This window comes from Gallinula chloropus, assembly GCF_964237585.1.
Source record: "Gallinula chloropus genome assembly, chromosome: 15".
NCBI lineage: Eukaryota > Metazoa > Chordata > Aves > Gruiformes > Rallidae > Gallinula > Gallinula chloropus.
In genome coordinates, this window is record NC_140100.1 from 6,596,687 (window position 1) to 6,617,079 (window position 20,393).

At 55.6% G+C, this 20,393-nt stretch overlaps 1 protein-coding gene across 1 annotated transcript; it reads left to right on the plus strand.

Moving 5' to 3' along the window:
• Window positions 1–5,075: 5,075 nt before the first annotated feature.
• MMD2 (monocyte to macrophage differentiation associated 2) lies at window positions 5,076–19,624 on the plus strand (the record flags this gene model as incomplete). Its single annotated transcript, XM_084271029.1, has 7 exons — window positions 5,076–5,122; window positions 16,893–16,974; window positions 17,724–17,884; window positions 17,985–18,059; window positions 18,332–18,433; window positions 18,970–19,039; window positions 19,421–19,624. The coding sequence occupies 7 exons, from the start codon at window positions 5,076–5,078 to the stop codon at window positions 19,622–19,624; spliced, it is 741 nt and encodes a 246-aa protein (XP_084127155.1).
• Between the last annotated feature and the right edge of the window lie 769 nt (window positions 19,625–20,393).

The window sequence follows — 20,393 nt, forward strand, 5'->3', positions numbered from 1 at the left end:
AGCGAGGGATTCTAAGATCATGGAATCATAGAATCATAGAATCATAGAATCATAGTCGTAGGGGTTGGAAGGGACCTCGAGAGATCATCGGGTCCAACCCCCCTGCCAAAGCAGCTCCCTAGGACAAGTCACTCAGATGGGCGTCCAGACGGGTCTCGAATATCTCCAGAGAAGGAGCCTCCACTGCCTCCCTGGGCAGCCTGTCCCAGGGCTCCCTCACCCTCACTGGGAAAAGGTTTTCCCACATGTTGGTGCGGAACTTCCCATGTTCCAACTTGCAGCCATTGCCCCTTGTCCTGTCCCCACAGACACTGAAAAGGGGCTGGCTGATGCCCCCTGCATCCCCTGCTTCAGATAATTATAAATTTTAATTAGGTCCCCCCTTAGTCTTCTCTTCTCAAGGCTGAACAGTCCCAACTTACTCAGCCTTTCCTCATAGGGGAGATGCTCCAGGCCCTTAATCATCTTCATAGTCCTTCTCTGGACTCTCTCCAGGAGATCCCTGTCCTTTTTATACCAAGGAGCCCAGACCTGGACACAATACTCCAGGTGGGGCCTGACCAGGGAAAAGCAGAGGGGGAGGATCCCCTCCTTTGACCTGCTGGCTACACTCCTCTGGATGCACCCCAGGATCCCATTGGCTCTCTCAGCCCCCAGGGCACACTGCTGGCTCATGGCCAACCTGTCATCAACCAGGACTCCCAGGTCCTTCTCCACTGAGCTCTTCTCCAGCAGGTCACCCCCAGCCTGTACTGATACAAATGGTTGTTCCTTCCCAGGTGCAAGACTTTACACTTGCTTTTGTTGAACTTCATCCGGTTTCTCCCTGCCCAGCTCTCCAGCCTGTCCAGGTCTCACTGGATGGCAGCGCAGTGTTCTGCATGAGATGGAACAAGGGTGAGCGCAGGGTCTGCCCTGGGGAAGAACAACCCCGGTATCAGCACAGGCTGGGTGGGGACTGGCCTGTGGGAGAGCAGCGCAGGGGAGAGGGACCTGCGGGTACAGGGGGACAGCAGGATGCTCATGACCGGCAATGTGGCTGAGAAGGCCAGTGGCATCCTGGGTATGAGAAGGGGGTGGTTAGGAGGTCAGGAGAGGTCCTTCTACCCCTCTGCTCTGCCCTGGTGAGACCACACCTGGAATATTGTGTCCAGTTCTGAACCCCTCAGTTCAGGAACACAGAACTCCGTGAGACACCCCAGCACAGGGCCACCAAGGTGATGGAGTGGAACACCTTCCTTGTGAGGAGAGGTTGAGGGAGCTGGGCCTCTTTAGCTTGGAGAAGAGGAGACTGAAGGGTGACCTTATTGATGTTTATAAATATGTAAAGGGTGAGAGTCAGGAGGATGGAGCCAGGCTCTGCTCAGTGATGGCAGCGACAGGACAAGGGGCAGTGGGTGCAGCTGGGGCAGAGGAAGTTCCATGTGAATTTAAGGAGGAACTTTTTCACTGTGAGGGTGACAGAGCTCTGGGACAGGCTGCCCAGAGAGGTTGTGGAGTCTCCTTCTGTGGAGTCATCCCAACCCACCTGTCACCTGCGTTCCTGTGTGATTTAGTCTGGGTGATCCTGCTCTGGCAGGGGGGGGTTGGACTAGATGATCTTTTGAGGTCCCTTCACAAAACTGCAATACCTTCCAACTCCTAATGTTCTGTGATTCTGTGAACGCAATGGCCTTGTCATGGCCAGGGGTGCATTGGCCTTTTGGGGGTCCCCAGCTCGCAGGGCAGCCAGGTGTGGACAGGAGACAATTTTCAGAGCAAGGGGAGTCACAAGCAGACAGATCCAGGGAGCAGCTTGTGGGGAAATAATATAAACGGCAGGGAAAAAAGGCAACTGAGCTGGGAATGTCTGGAAACTGGATCAAAATCAAGGGCTTGGTCATTAAAAGAGTTAATTGCAGGTAAATGAACCTGGCTGGGGAGTGTAGGGTCTTGGGGTTCATGTCTCTGGGACCAGCTGGTCCAGGATGGTTCACAAATGATGTGTGTGTGGCAGCTGGGAGTGATGGAGCCACCTCTTTCACCAGCCCCATGCCCCCCCCCTCTTTCCCTCCCCCAGTGTATAAGGGACCCCTGGGCTCCCAAACATGTACCTACCCTCCAGCTCCTGGTGAGGAGACTCCTCCAAATGACTTAAACCCAAGCAGCCCTGTCCCAGCACCCCACTCCTTCGTGCCCACTCTGCCCCAGCCACCTCCAGCCAGTCCTGACCCCCACACTCTCCTCTGCCTCAGGCAGCAGCTGCTGCTGCCCCATCCACACACCCTGTAACTCCTTCCACCTGTACAGAGATTATTTTTCCTTGAGAAGGATTTTGCTGCTAAGAGATGACAGATTTTCATCTCAAATGGTCTCTTACCTGCTGACTCCAGCAGCATAAGGTGCAGGAACACCTCTGTCCATGGGGAAACCTGTGCATTGGCAGGAGAGCCCAACACCACCGTCACAGCACCCAAAGGTGCAGACACTCACACCCTTCACAGCTGGGATCCTTGTGGGGCCTGTCATGGGGACAGGGGACAATGTGCAGAGGTTTCTCCAGTGATGGGACTCCTGTGTGGCTTGGGACTTGGAATATTTTGTGGAGGAAGCAGCCCCAGGCTTCATGACCCATTCCTCCTCTAAAGTAAAACTTCAAGATACACACAGCCTCCTCCCCTGTCCAGTTTTGTTGCCATTACAAAAATGTCCCTGCATTCAGGGTGCCCCTCCTGAATCTTGGCCACCCTCCTTAACATCAGCAGCAAGTACTCTGATCTTTGCAAGGAAGTGAGGAGAGCCCCAGGGCTGGGGGAGGAAAGAGAAACAAGGAGCTCTTGTGGGTAGCTGGTGTGCGATGGGAGCTGCCACGTGGGGAGGGGACACGTCCTGGTGGGGTACAGGTGGTGTGGGCATGGACACCTCCACATCCCACCATGGAGCAGCTCCCTGCAGCCTGTGATTCTCTGGCCGCAGGGTTTGGAGGCAGCACTGGGGCTGGAGCCATTCCCCAGCACCACGCTGAGGCTTCGGTTGCCATAACAACTGGATTCAGGCTTCAAAAATAGTAACTTATTTTTCATTCAATCTGCCTTTTGCCCTCTGAGACAGATCTATTTCAGGAACGGTGGTTCACTTCAGGTGTCCCTCACCAGCACCCCTGACTGCAGCCTGAGGGGCTTCAGGAATGGGGGTTGTTTTGTTAAACGTGGTTTACTGTCATTTTCTCTCCTCCCCCCCTCCCCATTCAGGCCCAGAGAAAGGTAAAGCAGGGCACAGGCACCATGAAATAGCCTTTGCCAAAGCCTCGTCATCTAGAAGGCTGGGGAAAGGACTTGAAAAAAGATCTTCTCTGCTAAGTGGCAGAGCGTGGGAGAGGTTCTCAGAGATGATCTCACTCTGCATCTCTGCTTGGACCTGCTGCTCTCAGCCAGGGCTTGGCTGTCCCAGATATGCTGGGAAGGTCCTACCAAAGATGGGGCTTATTTGGTTCCCCCAGCACCTCCTGGATCCCAGTGTCACTAGTTTGGTCCCTGATGGCATCTTCCATCCATGATGGGAAACATGAAGGGAGGCTGACCCCATAGTGCTTCTTGTGTGTGTTGAGGACCCTCACAATGCAGCATGTGCTTGGAGCATCAACCCTTTTGCACCTGCTGGGGGGGGTGAGCTGCTTTTGGAAGGGGTTTCAGAGGGTGCCAGGATTAATTCACGCTTTGAATTAAGAGACCCAGTAATTTTGGTCCATTTTGGCTTTTGGAAGGGGTCTGTGTGCGATTTCCCATGGAAATGGCCATATGAGCATAACCATTTGGTTGAGATGCCCTCAGCTGTTCCACCTGCCTCCCATCAATGTTACCACAGTATCAGCAAAGAGGGGTTGCACTGGGGAGACCGTGGCTGTCCTCCTCCCATTGCTACTGGCCTTACATCACCTTTCTTGTCCTTAGCTGCTGTCCTGAAGGTGTCTCTAGTCGCTGGCACAAGGTGGGCAGGGGTGATGGTCCTCTGCCTGCAACAAGCCACCACCACCCTTTACAGCCCCTTTCTGAGCTGCCCAACCACAGATGTGTGTTGGGATCTCATGTCCTGCAACAGCCTCCCTGGGCCATGTGAGGGATGGAGGGGTGAAGGCTTAGGATGGAGATGACAGGAGGATCCTGGGGTCTTCAATCCTTGCTTTGCTGTCGTGCAGCTTCATCCCTGTTCTCCAGAGCAAGGAGGGATGGTGAGATGCTGGTGGGAGTCGTGTCCCCACCCACGGGCACCCCACAGCGATGGGGCTAAAGGCAGAGCAGCCCACCCCTGCCAGGGCCTCCGGAAAGTTAATGGGAAAAAACCCATCATTAGAATCAAATAAATAAAACCAAAGCCAAACAAAGCAGCTCCCTGGGGATGCTGGGGTGGGCTGGCCCTGCCCCGGGGGGGGCTGGCCCTGTCCCGGGGCAGGCAGCGGGGACATCTCCGTGCCCCTCCGAGCCGTGGGCAGCGTGGCTGGGAGAGCGGGCAGGCTGCCTGCGCTCGCTGCTCCCCCCTCGCCTCTCCTCCCCCCCCCGATGCTTTAATCACATTTTCAATTCAAATCTGCTGCTATTTGATCCTCCGGGGGTGGCGGCGGGGAGAGAAGCGGGGGGGGGAGGACGGAGGACGGAGTTGGAGGGGGGGAGAATATTTTTAGCTGTGCTTAAGGCTGCCGGGGTGGCTGAGGGAGATCGTGCAGGTTGCTGTGGCCGGGTGGAGTTGGACGGGATCCCCCCACCCCCCACCCCCCCCAGCCCATCCTTTCCCTTCCCTTTTTCCTCCCTCCTCCTTGCACATCTGAGGGCGGCAGCGGGGCTGGCTGCCCCCGCCCGGAGGTCGCCTTTGTTTTCCCCGTGCCGGTCTCTTGAGCAGCCGGGGTGGGGGGGAGCGGAAAGGGGGCCGGGCCGGGCTGGGCTGGGCTGAACCGGGCCGGACCGGCCGCCCCTTCTCCTCTCCTCCCCGCCCCGCCGGAGCCCGCGGAGTTGGTGCGGTTTCCCCCGGCCGGCACTTTCCACCCCGCCCCGGGGCTGAGCAGCAGCCGCCGCCCCCCACGGGACCCCCATGGCACCGCCGCGATGTTCGTGTCCCGGGTCCTGGATTTCCAGAAGACTCGCTACGCCAGGTAAAGCCGTCGGCGCGGTGGCCCCCGACCCCCGGGTGCTTGTGGAGCCCCGGGACACCCCCAGCCCCAGCGGGGATGGAGCTCGAAGGGACTTTTTAAAGCTGCTGAGTGCCCCACAGCCCAGGGCAGGTGCGGGCTGCTCTTTTGGGAGAAGGCTACTTGTTTTTCTGTATCCCTAAGGGATTCTGAGCATCCTCGGGAGCCCTCGATGCCTTTCGCTCGGTTTAACTTCACTGTCGTCCTCCTGCTGCTGGAGGACCAGGAGCTCGGCTCCCCCCAGGGACAGACCCCACCACCAGCCACAGACCCTCCACAGAGGGACTGGCATTGCCCAGAGTCCTGCTGCACCCCGCTGAAGCTCCCCTAGCCCAGACCCTGGGATCTGTGGGGCTCCCATGGGATGCACTGGCAGTGGATCCTTCCCCCTGCTCCATGAAACTGGGGTACATTAGGAAACTTAACAGCATTACCTGAGTAGGGGGGAAACCTGAGGACTGCTGGGCATGGGTCAGAGGGCACTTGGTCACACAGGCTGCTGTGGGATCAGATGTGGCCTTTAGCAGGGAGCTGCTGGGTGGCACAGGGACAAGGGCCACCCGCAGCCCTTCGGCACACCAGGTAGCCAAGGATGAGTCAGGTCACATCACTGGGCAATATGTGGCTGGACAGGACTTGGGGGTGCTTGGTTTTGGCCCAGGGACAGGCTTTGCTCCCTGGGACTGTGGTAGGGATGTTTTTTATGGCTGCTGAGCTTCCAACAGAGGCTGGCAGAGTTCCTGAGGGCATTTGGCTGTGCTGCCACCACAGTCACACCCCTAACAGCCCTGTTAGAGTCAGATCCTAGGGAAAAACCTGTCTGGAAAGGAGTAGCAGTGGTGTTTCTTGCCTACTCCAGGCAGGAGCATCCTTGAGGGATGTTTGGCTGGACAAGGGCAGGAGACCAACCTTCCTCCCACCCCCCAAGGCACCAGCTCCTCTCTTTCCCATAGGGAAAAATCCATGCCTGAACCTCCAAAAGTTGCCTGAAGCATGTGGGCATCTGCTTAAAAAACATTGTGGTGCTGTAGCTGCCTCCCAATAACCTTTACTCAGGGGGAGATGCAGGAGGTGCCCAGCAGCTCTGCACAGTGCACCTGGTCCAAAACCCCTCATGAAAACAGGAAATTCTTTCCCAGTTCTTCCTAGTTGGGATACAGAGGGCAGGGCTGGGGGAGATGGGGCTGAGCAAATCTGTCCTCTCAGAGGAAGAGCAGTGGTGGAGAAGGTCTTTGAGACCCTACCTCAGCCTCCCCCAGCAGAACCCATCTGCCAGCCTGTTGCTTAAGCCAAAAATGCTTAAACTTTGTCCTGGTCCTTCCTGGAGACAGCTTATTGAAGAGAGATGGGATGTTACAGAGTGCCTTGCAGGGACAGAGCCATGTGTGGGCCAGGGGCTGTGGGGCGTAGGAAGGGTGAGGTCTGCAAGGCATCTTCCACCTCTCTCTGGGTGCCAGGGCTGGATGGGGAGCAGGAGATGGGTGCTCCCTTGGCCTTCACCCAGACACACCAAGGCAGTTGCCAGCACGAGATGCTAACCCAGATCTTCCTGCATCACCACAGAGATCCTCTTAGCCTGGTGCTTAAAAATAACAGTGGGCTAATCCCTGTCCCCCCCGCACTGCATGCTTACCAACCAGCTCTCCTCAGAAAGGCTCTGCTGTGGCATCTCCCCAAAGAGACCCTGCTCATCCTTCTGTGCTGGGGATGCTCTGTCAGCTTCTCTGGGCTGCAGGTAACAGGTACTGGGCTCCGCAACAGGGACTGGTGTGAACAGGAGCCACAGGCTCATGGTGGCACATCCTTCCAGGCACTGGAAGCATCTTGTGACATCTCTTCAGAGGATGAGAAATTCTCACTTGTGGCCTTCCTAGGGGATAAAAAACACACACCAGAAAGTTTTCCTTGTGATGGAAAAGCCTGGAACAGCTTCATTTTTAATGTCATTTTATCTAATTTTGAGCAAGGACCGAGAAGGGAGGAACTTGGCCATCAATACACCCACCAAAAGGAATAAATAAAAACCAGTGTGGTGATGAAAGACCTGTTATGTGAAAGCTGCAGCAAAGGCACCAGGCTTTGAACAAAGAGATGAAAGGCAGCAATCAATGTGGAAGCATTTTGTGAGCTGCCAGGAGAAAACTCAGGACTAGAGGGGCACCAGGGTGTCCCCAAATCCCTCTGGCTCAGCTTCAGAGACTGAGAATCGCAGCTGGGGTGGAAGGGGAGGAAGGAAGTGGGTGTTGTCACCACAGTGGGAAGAGGGGTGTGTGGCAATGCTGTTTGAGCAGGTTGTGGCTATAAATGAGGCTGTTGGTGGTTTTTGCTCTGCTGTGGGGTCCAGGAGCCTCTTCCATCATCTGCCTCCACAGGGAAAGAGTTAAAGCCTTTGCTGCAAGGTTTTCTTGTTGCTTTCCTTGTTGATATGGAGATATCTGCCTCTTGCCTGGCCAACCAAATTCAGCCATGACACTGGCAGCAGCTTGCAGCTATGGGGTGCAAGAAGACGTGATTCCTCCTGCTTTATCCAACCACCATATAGTTATTCCCCCAGTCTCCCTCCATTCCTCCCAGCTCACCAAACCAGTTCTGGTTTCCCACCAGAGCAACAGATTAGTGCAAGTCACATCTTCACTGGGTTTGATCAGCCAGGTTATAGTGAGCCAGTAACTGATCCCTCCCCTCCACCTCTGCCAGCTTTGACCCCTCTTTGACCCACGTTTTCCTCAGACACATTCCTGTACCTCCTGCCCTGTAGGTACCGTGGGGCAGCAGCTCAGCCCCAATCTCCCTGCAAGGACACAAAATGCTTCCAGACTTTGGCCATCCAGATCTGTAATTGAAGGGAAACACAATTAAGCAGAGAGCTGGTGCATCTGGGTGGCTTCAGCAGCTCTGGAGCAGCCGCTGGAGAGGGGTTTGCTGGGAGCTGCAGGCTGTGCAGGGCACTGAATCATCCTAATTAACCACTAGCAGCTCACAATTTGATTTGTTCACGTAAAAAGCTCTAAATCTTGTGTTTGCTTGTCTTGCCCTGCACAGAGAAACACAGAGAAGCAGCCAGGGAAAGTCACATTCATCTCTCATCCCAGAAGAAACAAGAGGTTAAGGGAGAGCAGGGGCCTCCATAGGTGCATGGTCCAGGCTTGTCCTCACCTGCCTGGTGTCTGCAATGTAAATGCTGCCACCAGCACGGGGGGATGGAGATCTGAACTCTGTTCAAAAGCAAGCCCTCTGAGGTTGGGGACGAGGCAGCTGGGAAGACCTTCCTGCTTGCCCCCTACACCCATAATTACTGAGCACAGAGACATTCACCAACTCCTCCTCCAGCATTCCCAGGCCAGGGAGGGAGAGGAGAGCCAGCAGGGATAGGAGTGAAAGCATTGGGTGCTCAGACCCCAAACATGAGGAAAGCAATGCCAGGCTGACAGCCTGGGCAGAGCTACCTCACTGGGAAGACCTGCTCCCTGTGTGCTCTGCAGTGAAGGCTTGAGCAGCCCTCGCCTGCTCCTACACATGCAGAGATGCTTTCCAAGAGCTCTGCTTCCCCCACAGCCTGTGTGGGATGAAGCAGTGAGAAGGGAAATGCTTTCAGCATTGATATCTCAGCTCAGGGCTGATCAAGAGGCAGCAGCTCCTCACCATGCAAGCACCAACTCCATCCCACCAGCCCTAGCAAGGCTGCCCAGCTGAGCAGACCCCTTTGCTACAAGAGTACCACCCCAAAATACCTAGGGAAACCAGGACCAGCTGATGCCACTGACCAGTTCTGTATTGGATGCTCAGTGGGGCCAGGTTGACTCAGATACCCTTTGAAGATAACACAGGTTGGATTCATCAAAGGTAGGTTTAGATGGCCAGCACAGAGTTATCATTTGAGCCAGGGTATTTGGAAGGCAATAAGTACTCAGAGCATCATTGGTGTTGGGGTGTTCCCTCAAACTGCCCCTTTCCCTCCTTTGGGAGGGTCAGGCTTAGGTAGGGATCACCACATTGGAGATGCACAGCCATGGCCAAGCTGAGCCCCATGCCCTGCGCTTTTGGGGGAAGAAGAGTCTCTTGGCTGCCTGGGAAAGGGATTCCTGATGGTCTTTTCCCTCCTTCAGCTGGTGTTGGATATCAGCCTGATGTGATTCCTTGGCACAGCTCACTATGGCCAGCTTCATGAGGTAGCGGCCAACACGATGCATGGGAAATTCAAGCCACTGCCCAGCACAGCAGGTCAGTGAACACAAGCAGCGTGGTGGCTCTGCCAGGACTGCTCCCAGGCTTGCCTTCCCCTCCTCCTCCCTTCTCACACCCCCAGCTCCACAGCAAGACAAAGCAATGTGACCCAACTACAGCTCCTATGGCAGGGAAGGGGACAGAGCACAGCCAATGGCTCGCTGCTCACATGGGGTGCTTGGCTGCAGCAGGAGGTCAGCAGGGTACCTGGAGAGATGCTGCAAGGGGAGGGCTGCTCAGTGCAGGGGCTGAGGAGACACAGCCAGGCACACAGAGCTCAGGTCTTGCTTTGGGGTTCTCCAGCTGAACTTGAACCTCACCATCCTCATGGGATGCTCATGATCCCGAGTGCAATGGGCTTGCTACGCAGCTTCCCATGACAACCTGCTGCCATGAGCATCACACGTGGTGTTGGCTTCAGATGCTGAGCAGTGCTGACCTTCAGGACAGTCTGGATCCAAGTTTGTAGCCCAGGTTTGCTGCTGCTGAGGGAAGGATTTTATGCAGAGTGGAATCAGCAGGTCAGGAGCAAGGAGCTGCCTCCTCTGCTGCGCTCAGCAGCACTGAGCAGTGCTGTAGCATTTGACACAGCCCTGTTCTCTGCTGCACTCACTGATGGAAGTCTTTGTATCTGCTTGCCTGGCCAGTGAAATACCATGAGTCTCCTTCTGGGCCTTCATGGTCCAGGGGCATTTATTGAATAACTTACAGACATAATTTGTACTTGAGTGGCACCTAGGAAACCCCAGTGAGAGCCAAGCCCTGTCTTTTGAGGGATATTACAGAGCCTTGTGGACCCAAAACCCCACGACTTGCCCATGTAATGTCCCAGTGGGCTAGGAGCTGGGAAGGCTCCAGCCTCCAAACTGCCCAACTCCTCTGTCAGCAAGCAGAGGGTCAGGTGGTCATGTCCTCTCCTGCCCACCTTGGGCTGCTGCAGAGTTTAACCTGGAAGAGCCAGCTCAGGATTTGTCTCACTAACTTCTGTGCTGAGGGGCAAGGCAGCAAGGAACAATGACAAACGAGCAAGTGGTGAGTAACAGAGAATTTTCAGCTCTGGGAACAGTCCCACTCACACTCCTGAAACACCTGGGACATCAGAGTCATTTTGTGACTAATCAGCTGTTGTTGGAGGTCTCCTGAGGACCAAACGAAACAAGAAGTCCCAGCTCAGAAAGTAATTTGGGAAACAGTCACCAATCCCATCTGTTGTGAATAAACAAAGAGCTCTGCTGTAGCTGCAGGGTCATGGGTTGCCTTGGAAGAGCTTGAGACACACCAAGAGCAGAAAGCCTGCTGGATAGAAAAATAAATATCCCTGCACAGAGGCTGGGAATGTGGATGGTTATCACCCTGCTGGGAATTACCTGTGGAGTTCCCACCCACCAACCAAGCCCTGCTAGATATATATGGGCTCTCACTGGTGCTGTGCCTGCATCCAGCCATGGTTGTCTCTGTCAGGGTGAGGAGCAAGGGACAGGAATCTGATATACCCTTGGTATGGTCCCTGGAGTGTTTAGGGAGATAAGAGCTGCACATTCCCTCCTGCCAGCCTTGGCTCCTCATGTACCAACTGCTGTGGCAGCAGGCTGTGCTGGGGAGACATCTTCCCCATCCCTTCATGGGGGGCATCTCAGGGCTGGGCACAGCTAAGCACGTGGTCCCTGTCCAGAAGCATCACCAAGTTGGCAGGCAGGACTTGTTCAGCATTTCTCATGGCACACAAGCTGTGCAGCACCAGGGGATGGTCTGTGATCAGCCCAGGGTGCTTCCACATGCCAGAGTACTGGGAACAAGCAAAGCAGGGATGAGGGTAATCAGAAGTGATAAACAAGTGTTCAATCTGCAGCCCACTTTGACTTGCTTTGTAGAAGCAAGACTTGTACCAGGGGCATCTGGGCAGGTTACTCCAGAAATCTGGTGATCCACTAATTCGCCCATTAGAAAGCTTGAGAGATGCTTGTTTGGAGGAAAACCCTTTCATCTTTCTGCCTCAGTTGCTCCCTACACAAGCTGCCAGCTCTTTGCACAATGCCAAGAAGCAGCACAAAAGAAAATACTCTGCCATCTTCCTGCTTCTCACGTGGGATGGGCTAGAGTCAAAGGAGAAGCCCCCAGAGCAGGTTTACCCTGGCTATCCTTTCTCCCCCAGCCTAGGGAACTGACCCACAAGCTTACAGCACGCACAGAGCTCAGTTTTCCAAACCAGGAACACCATATGTTTGCGTAGGAACATGCAAGCACCAAGGAGCAGGCATGGAAATAGAGGCTTCAGCTCTTAAAGGGGGGCCCACACAGCTGTGCACATGCTCACGTGGGTGACTCTGCAGATGGCAATGCTGGGCAGCACCAGCACAAGCCTTTGCACTTCTGCTTCCTGGTGGAAAACACACTCATTTCAATGGGTAGGAGGGAAAAGCAGGACTTTTTGAGTGTTCTTGGGCTGAGTGATGCAGCATTGCACTACTGCAGGGTCTGGGGGCTCTGCAACAGGGGAGATGGAAGGGCTGCTGAGAATTGGTATCCTGGACTTGAGGGGACCTTAGGCATGTCCCTACTGCCCTGCTCTGTCTCCTGCATCCTATGACCATACCGTGTACACAAGCAGCACTTGGAGCCCAGCACTGGACCACCACACACAGCTCTCCAGGACACAGCTAATTACAACCCTCAGAAGAGCTCAAGGGGATGAAGCCTCTTACCAGGGGCTGCAGCTGGAGCATTACCAGATTAGAGGTCAGAAGCTGCACACATGCCAAGCCCCAGCTTACAGGGATGCTGCTGCAGTGCACATGGGAGCACAAGCCTGAGGACCAAGCCCTGGCATCTGTTCTGTGTGTGCAGCCTCTGGGCTCATTAGGGCAAACCCAGGCTGTGCACTGAAAGGGGGGGTCAGAGAGCCCATCTGCCCAACAGGGACACATCTGTTCCATTGCTGCCCCTTCAGGCATCACAACACTTGCTCTACCAGGGGACAGCACAAAGGTCTCAAGCAGGACTTACCACCACTGCTGGTCACCATCCAGTGAATGCCTTCTCCATCCTCCCTCTCTGAGGAGACACACCACCAGGATGCAATCCTTCCACAGCTTCTCTGCTGCTTAAAAACACCAGCATTGACACCCCTCAACTTACAGCCAAACCTTCAGGAGCTGCCTAGCAGGGAACACAGCCTGGCAACACCCCAGCTCCCTGGGTAGCAGGGTGACCACCCAGCAAACCAGCATCCTACCTCCAAAGGCATTAAAACCAAGCCTGAGCAAGCCCAGCCCTTTTATAAGCCATTCACAGGTGCAACCTGGGGAAGTCAGCTGGTTTGGGGAGATTTACATCACCTGGAGGCAGCCTTGGACCTGCTGACTGCTGGGTTCCACCCCAGCCTATGGTTGAACATGATTCCAGCACTTAGTGCTCTGTGGGATGTGAGGGCTCTGCAGATGTCACAGTTGTGGCCTCAACAGCATGCAGGGGGAGCCCAGCTTCTCAATGCATCGACACACAGCTGGGTGTTGTGTGTGCAGCCTGATACACAGCAGGGTTGGGGTGTCAGGTGTTGGACTGGCTTCTTGGAAGAGCAGGGATGAGCTGCTTAATGGGACTAGAGACACCCCCCATCTCGTACCTCCCCATCCGTATCTCAGTGGTGATTTTACCCCCCTCCTTCACCAGCTTGCCTAAAGGGTGTCAACATTAGTATCCTCACTTGGAGAGGGGGGAACAGAGGCAAGAAGGAGATGAAGTGATGTGGCAGAGGTTGGCCAGAGAGTCAGTGTCAGAGGCAGAGCAAAACCCGCTCTCTTGGGAATAGCAGCCTGGCCTTGGTCTCCATCAGAGCTGTGACCCCCACCTTGTGTAGGGGACAGCTTCCCTGCAAAGTGTCCCACAGCTGTGGGTGTCCATGCAATGGCTGATGTCTTGGTGCCTCCAGGAGAGCTCTGATGCTCAAATGCTCACACACGAGTCACCCTGATGAATAGCTTAATTTAATCCCCTTTTTGCCTTCTTAGCCCCCACCCTGGCCAATCAAGAGCCAGGCAGAGCTGCATGATTTTTGAGGTCAGAACTTTGTTCTTGGATAAAAGTCTTTAAAAAAAAAACAAACCCTAAAAAAAAAAATAAAAATCCCACCAACCCCAAAGCCACAAAAAAGAACCAGAGTGGGAGAAAGAGAAGGAGAAAGGAACAAGCCTGGGAAGCTGGCTCTGCACTTTACCCCGGCTGCCTGGGACAAGGGGCTCTTTGTTTCCCGTGTTGCACTGGCCCTTTTCAGTCTCCCTCCCTGGGAAAGGGGCCAGGGGGAAGCAGGCATAAGCAGGGCAGGCAAAAACCCTGGGGCTGCAGTGAGTAACCCTTGCTCAGACCCCTCCAGGCCCATCCATAGCTGATCCATATAGCATCTGCCAGAAATGGGACCAGAAGTCTGTCCTTGAGCCCCTTGGAGCTCTGCTTCCCACGCTCCATCCCTGGTCAGGTGCCTCTGTTCCTGCCATGGAGGGGATTTTTAACTTTTCTGTGTCTTTTGGACTTTATAGTCCTAAAGCACTTGCTGAAGTACATTGAAACACCCACCTGGTGTGTAATCACATGCCTGTAGCTTCCTGGACCCATCATGTTGAGCCATCCACATCACCATGGCTTTGCTGGGTCCTTGGGTGGGTGGCAGTGAAGAATGGAGCCTGTTGGGGACAAGCTACTCTTGTCTTCTCCCACCCCAGGGACACTGCCTGGCTCTCCTAGTTGGTACAATGACATGGAGCTGGTGATGATTCAGCCAGCTGGGCAGAAATCTTACTGCAGGGCATCAGATCCTAGTTTGGAGAGGTGTATCCCTTCTTCTCCTTATTTTCTTGCACTGAAAAAGTCCAGAGCTCTGCCTGGCTGCCAGCAGTTCCCCTTATCCCAACCTTGGTTGCAGAGCTGGGGCTGGGAAACATGCAGCCAGGGCTCTTGGCTCTCATCAGCTCTAATGAGAGTCCTGGGTGACCTCCCTGAGAATGTCTGTCTGTCTGTCTGTCTGGGCTGGAGCTCAGGTTTGAGGCGGGGTTTGTACACCGGTACGCAGGCTCAGAGGGATGCTGTGCCCTGGCCTGCATCTATGGTGATGGTGGATGCTTGGCATCCCAGGACGGCCTGGGAGATGGATAAAGTCCCAGGAGAAGGCAAGGAAGTGGCTTCTCTGTCCCTGGGGAGTGAGGTGCTGCAGGGCAGCCGGGGACTCATCCTGCCCTGCCAGGAGATGCACAAACACCAGCTGTTCCTGTGCTTGTTTGCACAGCTCTACTTCTGAGCACAGAGGGCAACAAAACCATACCCAGCTAGCCCCAAAATGCAATGCTGGCTGCTCTGGGTGGACCTGGCTGCACCCAGGCCGATCCAGCACTTTGCAGCCAGGTCTCTCATCCACAATGCTCCATTTCTCATCCTTCACAGGATGATGCTTATTCCCAAGCAGGACAGGGAGACAAGAACAACCACTCCCCAGGTTCTAACAAATAAATAAACCCTCTTTGAGGTTATTTCTCCCTCCCCATAGGCATTGGGACGCACCAGCGTGGCTTTGGGCTTCAGGGACGCACAGGCTGTTCGACCTCATGCCATGGAGATGGCAGGGGTGGCCCTTCCCAGCCTCTCCATTGCTGTACCCCAGCTAAAGAGGATATTTGAACCATGGGGATCCATTTCCAAAGGGTCTGGGTACCCTCGGCCCCAGGGCGCTGAGCTGTGGGAACCAGCCCTGCCGCTGCTCCCCGTTACGGCTCAGAACAGCAAATGCCAGGACGGAGGGGAGAGGGTGCAGGGCTTTGTGAAAACAAATACATTCAAGGAAAAGGCCTCGTCCATGTTTCCTCAGCAACCGCGACGTCATGTGGCACGTCTGGGCTTCTCCCCCTGCTCCTGATTATTAAAAGGGAAAAGAAAGGGAAACAGAAAGCGAAGGGGAGCTGGGGACAGTCTCCTGGCAACGCCGGGACAGTAATGTCCTCCTGCCAGGGGGACATGGCTCCAGTGCAGGGAACCTGGCCAGCCCTCCTGGCTGGAGCGGTGGGATGGGGAGGGCATCCCTGGTGTCCCCTGGGATGGAGGTGACAGTACACTGGGCACAGCTATGTCCCCAGGGATGCCCACTGGCTTCCTGGTCACAGCAGTCTGGCTAACCCACAGTGCGGGTCCCCGATTTAGAGAGTGGTGGGAGCTCAGCCACCTCTTCATTCGAGATGTTTGGGGGTGATGATCGTGCTTCTTCCCACGGTGCAGGCAGGGCAGGGGCTGGGGACAGGGTCCCCATGGGGGCTGTCACTGCTGCCTGCCGGGAACCCCTCACATGCCCAAACTTGCTGAGGCCACACTCCCCCCACACTCCAAGCCTGGTCATTCCAGCTGTTTAATGCATCCTGGCTCACGCTGAGCGGTGCTGAGTGGCTCAGGCAGCGGGTCTGAGCAGGCAGGACATGGCAGAGGAGCCCACATGGGGGCTCAGGAATCGAGAGGCGGGACTTTAACTGCCTTTCGTAGTGCCCTGGGCAGGGAGGTCACCCTGCGCCCACCGGCAAGGTCCTGCCAGCACCCTGACCCCTCTCCCAGCACAGCTCAGCTGTGAAATGTGCCACAGATGGTGCCGGGACAGAGAGCAAGCGGGGTCAGAGAGCAATTAGCCCCGGTTCTGCAGGGCAGCCCCGCCAGCACCCACTCAGCTTGGCCATCCTGACTCAAGCCACAGCAGAGAAGGTCTTTAAGCCCCTGATTCCCAGGAGCAGCCAAGGAAGGATCACTCTCTGCCCGTTTCTTACTCCCTTCCGCTGAGCCTCCTTTGCTGGCCCCTGCCAGAAGAGGATGCTGAGGAAGACAGCTCTTTGCTCTGCCCTGTTACCACAGATGCACATTGAATTTCCCTCTTAACACAGCGTTGGGTCCCTGCTGATGGAGCAGCCAAGCCCAACGCTGTGGTTTATCACTCTGTGTTGATCTGACAGGAGAAATCGATACGTTCCTCCAAATGCCGAGCTGGCACCTCAGGCTAAGAGGACCAGAGATGAAGGTACAGGTTTCCAAGGGAGCACAGCAGGGTTTCCCCCTGCATCAGCCTGTGCTGGGACATGCAGCCCCCCCATGGGTAGCAGGTAGATGTAGGTGGTACCCAGGAACTGAAGGCATCGCGGGGGAGCAGGTTCCCCTCCTACCCTGTGTACCCTCTTCCCACCACTGCTGTGTCTGCCCTCTTTGGCCCACCCAGCTCCTACCTTCTGCTCTCCAAGCAATGGCAGCTGTCAGGAAATGCTTCAGGTTTGAGCAGTAGCTAAGCAAGACCTGGGCTCCTGGCATTTGGGGCCAGCCAGATGGACAAGCACAGTACCGCAGTCATATCTGCAGGGCAGCTGGGGCAAAGCTGAGCTGAGGTGGGGCTCCAGGCTTGGGGGGGTGCTGGTGGGTGTCCCTGTGCAGACTCTTCCTAAAGGACTTTCCCCCAAGCCCCGTCCCCTGAGCATGTTTCTCTCCTTGCTTCTCACTGCAGGTTCATGAATCACCGTGTCCCATCCAACTGCAGGTACCAGCCGACGGAGTATGAGCACGCAGCCAACTGTGCCACCCACGCAGTGAGTCCCTGTCCCCATTCCAGGGTGAGGGAGGATGGTGCTCAGCTCTCTGTGGATCCCCAGAGGAACTTCACAGGACACCAGTCCTTACGGTTGGACTCGATGATCTCAAAGGTCTTTTCCAACCTAAATGATTCTGTGATTAAAACTGTCTGTGTCCAGCCCTGGAGCAGCTCCTGAGGGTCTCGGGGTGGTGATGAGGCAGATGGGCCCCAGGTCCTCCTGGGGCGTAAGGATGCTCTTCCTCCTTCTGTTCTGGGAAGCCAGTGTGCATCTTCCTTGCTCTCACCCACCATGGCCCTGTGACCCCTGGGAAGCTGGCTGTGGGCTTAGTGGAGCAGGAGTATTTTGGAAAGCTTCCTGAAAACAGGGTGTTTTTCACAGCACAAAGAGTGACAGGCACCCCATAGGGCTGCCTACACAGCCGTGGGAGAAAGCACTCTCCACACCAGGGTTTCCCTCAGGAGCTGACAGCTGCTGCTCTGAGCCCTGGGAGGTGACTGCAAGGTGTTCATCCTCCTTGTGCTTTCCTCCTTCCTACTACCTCCACCTGGAGAAGCTACTTTGGAGCAGCACCACACAGGGAGGGACCCTGCCTGGTCAGCATGGGCAGCCAGCCCGGCCCCTTATAGGTGGCAACTTCAGCCAGAACAAACCAAAAACCTACATAAAAGGAAAAGGAGAGACTGAATTGTAGCTGCTCAATGGAAATGCAGAGAGTCAACAACAGGTTTGCTTCTCCCTTACAGTTCTGGATCCTGCCTAGCATCCTCGGCAGCTCCATCCTCTATATCCTCTCAGATGACCACTGGGAAACCATATCAGCCTGGATCTATGGCTTTGGCTTGTCCAGCCTCTTCATCGTCTCCACCATCTTCCACACCATCTCCTGGAAGAAGAGGCATCTCAGGTACCAACCCTGATGGCTCAGAGCTCAGGAGAGGAGAGAACCTCTGGAGGCCCCCGGTGCTGCAGGCTGTGACCTGTCTGTCTGTCTGTCTGTCTCACAGGACCGTGGAGCACTGCTTGCACATGTTTGACAGGATGGTGATCTACTTCTTCATCGCAGCATCATACGCTCCCTGGTGAGTTGTTGGTGGGGGGGGGCATCACTTGGCCCCAGAGAAGAGAAGAAAATCAGCCCAGCTCCAACAAACAGAGTTTCCCTCTCTGGTTTTGGCTCCCCAAAACCCTCCTATCCTGTAGATTTCAACCTATTTAAGTTGAAGTTACAAGCTGGGAGGGCCCTTTGGTGGGACAGCCGTGGGGATGGGGGCAGCACATCCTCCTCACTGCCTGCAGCCCCTGGCCAGGGTGCTGCCCTGGATTCCACTCACTGCAGAGCTGGCTCTTGCAGGCTGAACCTGCGGGAGCTGGGTCCCTGGGCCTCCCACATGCGGTGGATCATCTGGATCATGGCATCTGTTGGGACCATCTATGTTTTCTTCTTCCATGAGCGGTGAGTGCCTTCACCTGGCCCCGTGTGGGAGGTCTGCCAGTGCCTCTAACGGTAGTCGAGCTGCAGAGAAGAGCAAGAAGGGTGGAGACAGACAGACAGGTCAGGGTCCCTGGGCAGCCTCCTGGCTAACTGGCTCTGGAGGGCTTCCTTGGACCACGTCCTTCCCCATCTGCACCTTCTTAGGAGCCTTGGTAGCAGGGGTGTGGGAACAGGGACTCGGGAGCAGGGTTGTGCTGCCATGAGTTGCTTCTTCCACGTGGTGGCACCAAATAGAAAGCAAAAGGCCCCAGATGTCTCTCCACCGAACCCAGACACCTGGCCCTGAGCTGGCGGCTCCCAATCCAAACTGGGGGGTCCATCACCCCCGGAGCAGGGTGCCAGCGCTGCCGTGGTGGTGTGGGTCATGCATGAGGACATGGGACCTGCCATGGTAGCACTGCCACCCCTTTTCCTACAGCACAGCAGTGGACATTGCATGTGTAAAACTTGATGCTTCTTCTGCACCTACCTCCAAGTAGCTTCTCTGTTGGTCACAGGTACAAGCTGGTGGAGCTGGTGTGCTACGTTATCATGGGCTTCTTCCCCGCCTTGGTCATCCTCTCCATGGTAAGCCACTGCTGGGAAGCATGTGGGCTCCACGTGAGTGACAAGTCCAGGGGGGTGGTGGTATCACATGGTAGTGACAAAGCCATCCCTGAATACAGTGTCACCTGGCTCCATTTAGCACATGATTCGGATGCCCAGCAGATACTGGGTGCATCTCCAGCAGACCTGCTGCCCAGGCTCTGTTGCACTGGAAGCCTCCCAGAAACACCAAGCTGCTGGAACCTGCTGCTTTGCTGGCAGGGAGGGTGTAGCAAAAGGCAGAGCAAGGGTCCTGCCTGCACCCCGTAGCTGGGGGACAAGGTTCTTGTCTTGATGGAGCAATGTGGAAGGGGCAGGCAGACTGTGGCCATCACTGAGTCCTGCCTCCTTGCTTGTCTCCAGCCCAACAGGGATGGCCTCCCGGAGCTGGTGGCCGGTGGACTCTCCTACTGCCTGGGCATGGTCTTCTTCAAAAGCGACGGCCGCATCCCCTTCGCCCACGCCATCTGGCACCTCTTCGTGGCCATCGGAGCTGGCATCCACTACTATGCCATTTGGAGGTACCTCTACCAGCCTGGGGCACTGGAGGCTAAAACATCCCGGTAGAACCTTACAGACACCATGTGCACCAGCCATCACATGGGGCACGGAGGGGAGCAGCGAGGCAGCCTGGGCTTGCCCCATGGACAGCAACCGGCGGTGCCCTTCCCGTGGGGACAGGGGAGCCTGCAGGCTGGTTTCAAATGGATCTTTCTTTTTTAACCTTGGGAACTGATTATTTTTTAGGCAAAGGTTTCATAACGTGGCAACCGACCGATGGCTGGTGGGTGATGGGGAGTGACTCCTTAGCAGAGGCTTGGGCAGGCTTCAGTCACCTGCCTGACCCCAAGGATCCTGCAGTAGCAGGGGCCCTGCACCCCCATCCCAGCTAGTGGCACCCTGGGTTTGGCTACTTACCATGAGTCACCCAGAGGTCTGGAGGTGTTGGGGCAGGGGGAGAGACCTAGTGCTTTTCCCCTGGGATATGTGGTTGCGCTGGGAGGGGGACACATTGGCACCCCCACACCACCCAGACTTGGCTCCTAGATGGTCCTAAATCATGTCAGGATTAACCACCCCCTCCCACGTTCTTGATGGGAAGGTCCAGAGTCAGCAAAGCCTTACAGGGGATTGAAACTTGAATCTCTTCCAGAGTCTGGGAAACCCTTTCTCTAAGCCAGTATTAAGTGCACAGCTCAGTGTGTCTCTCCTAGATGAGCCCTTGGAGCCCCTGTGGAGATTTTCTCCCTGAGGAGCTTTGTTCTCCCTCTGGTCCTGGTGATGGCAGCAGCCCCGAATCGTGGCCCCGCTCCCAGGCTCTGCGTGCATGTGCCTT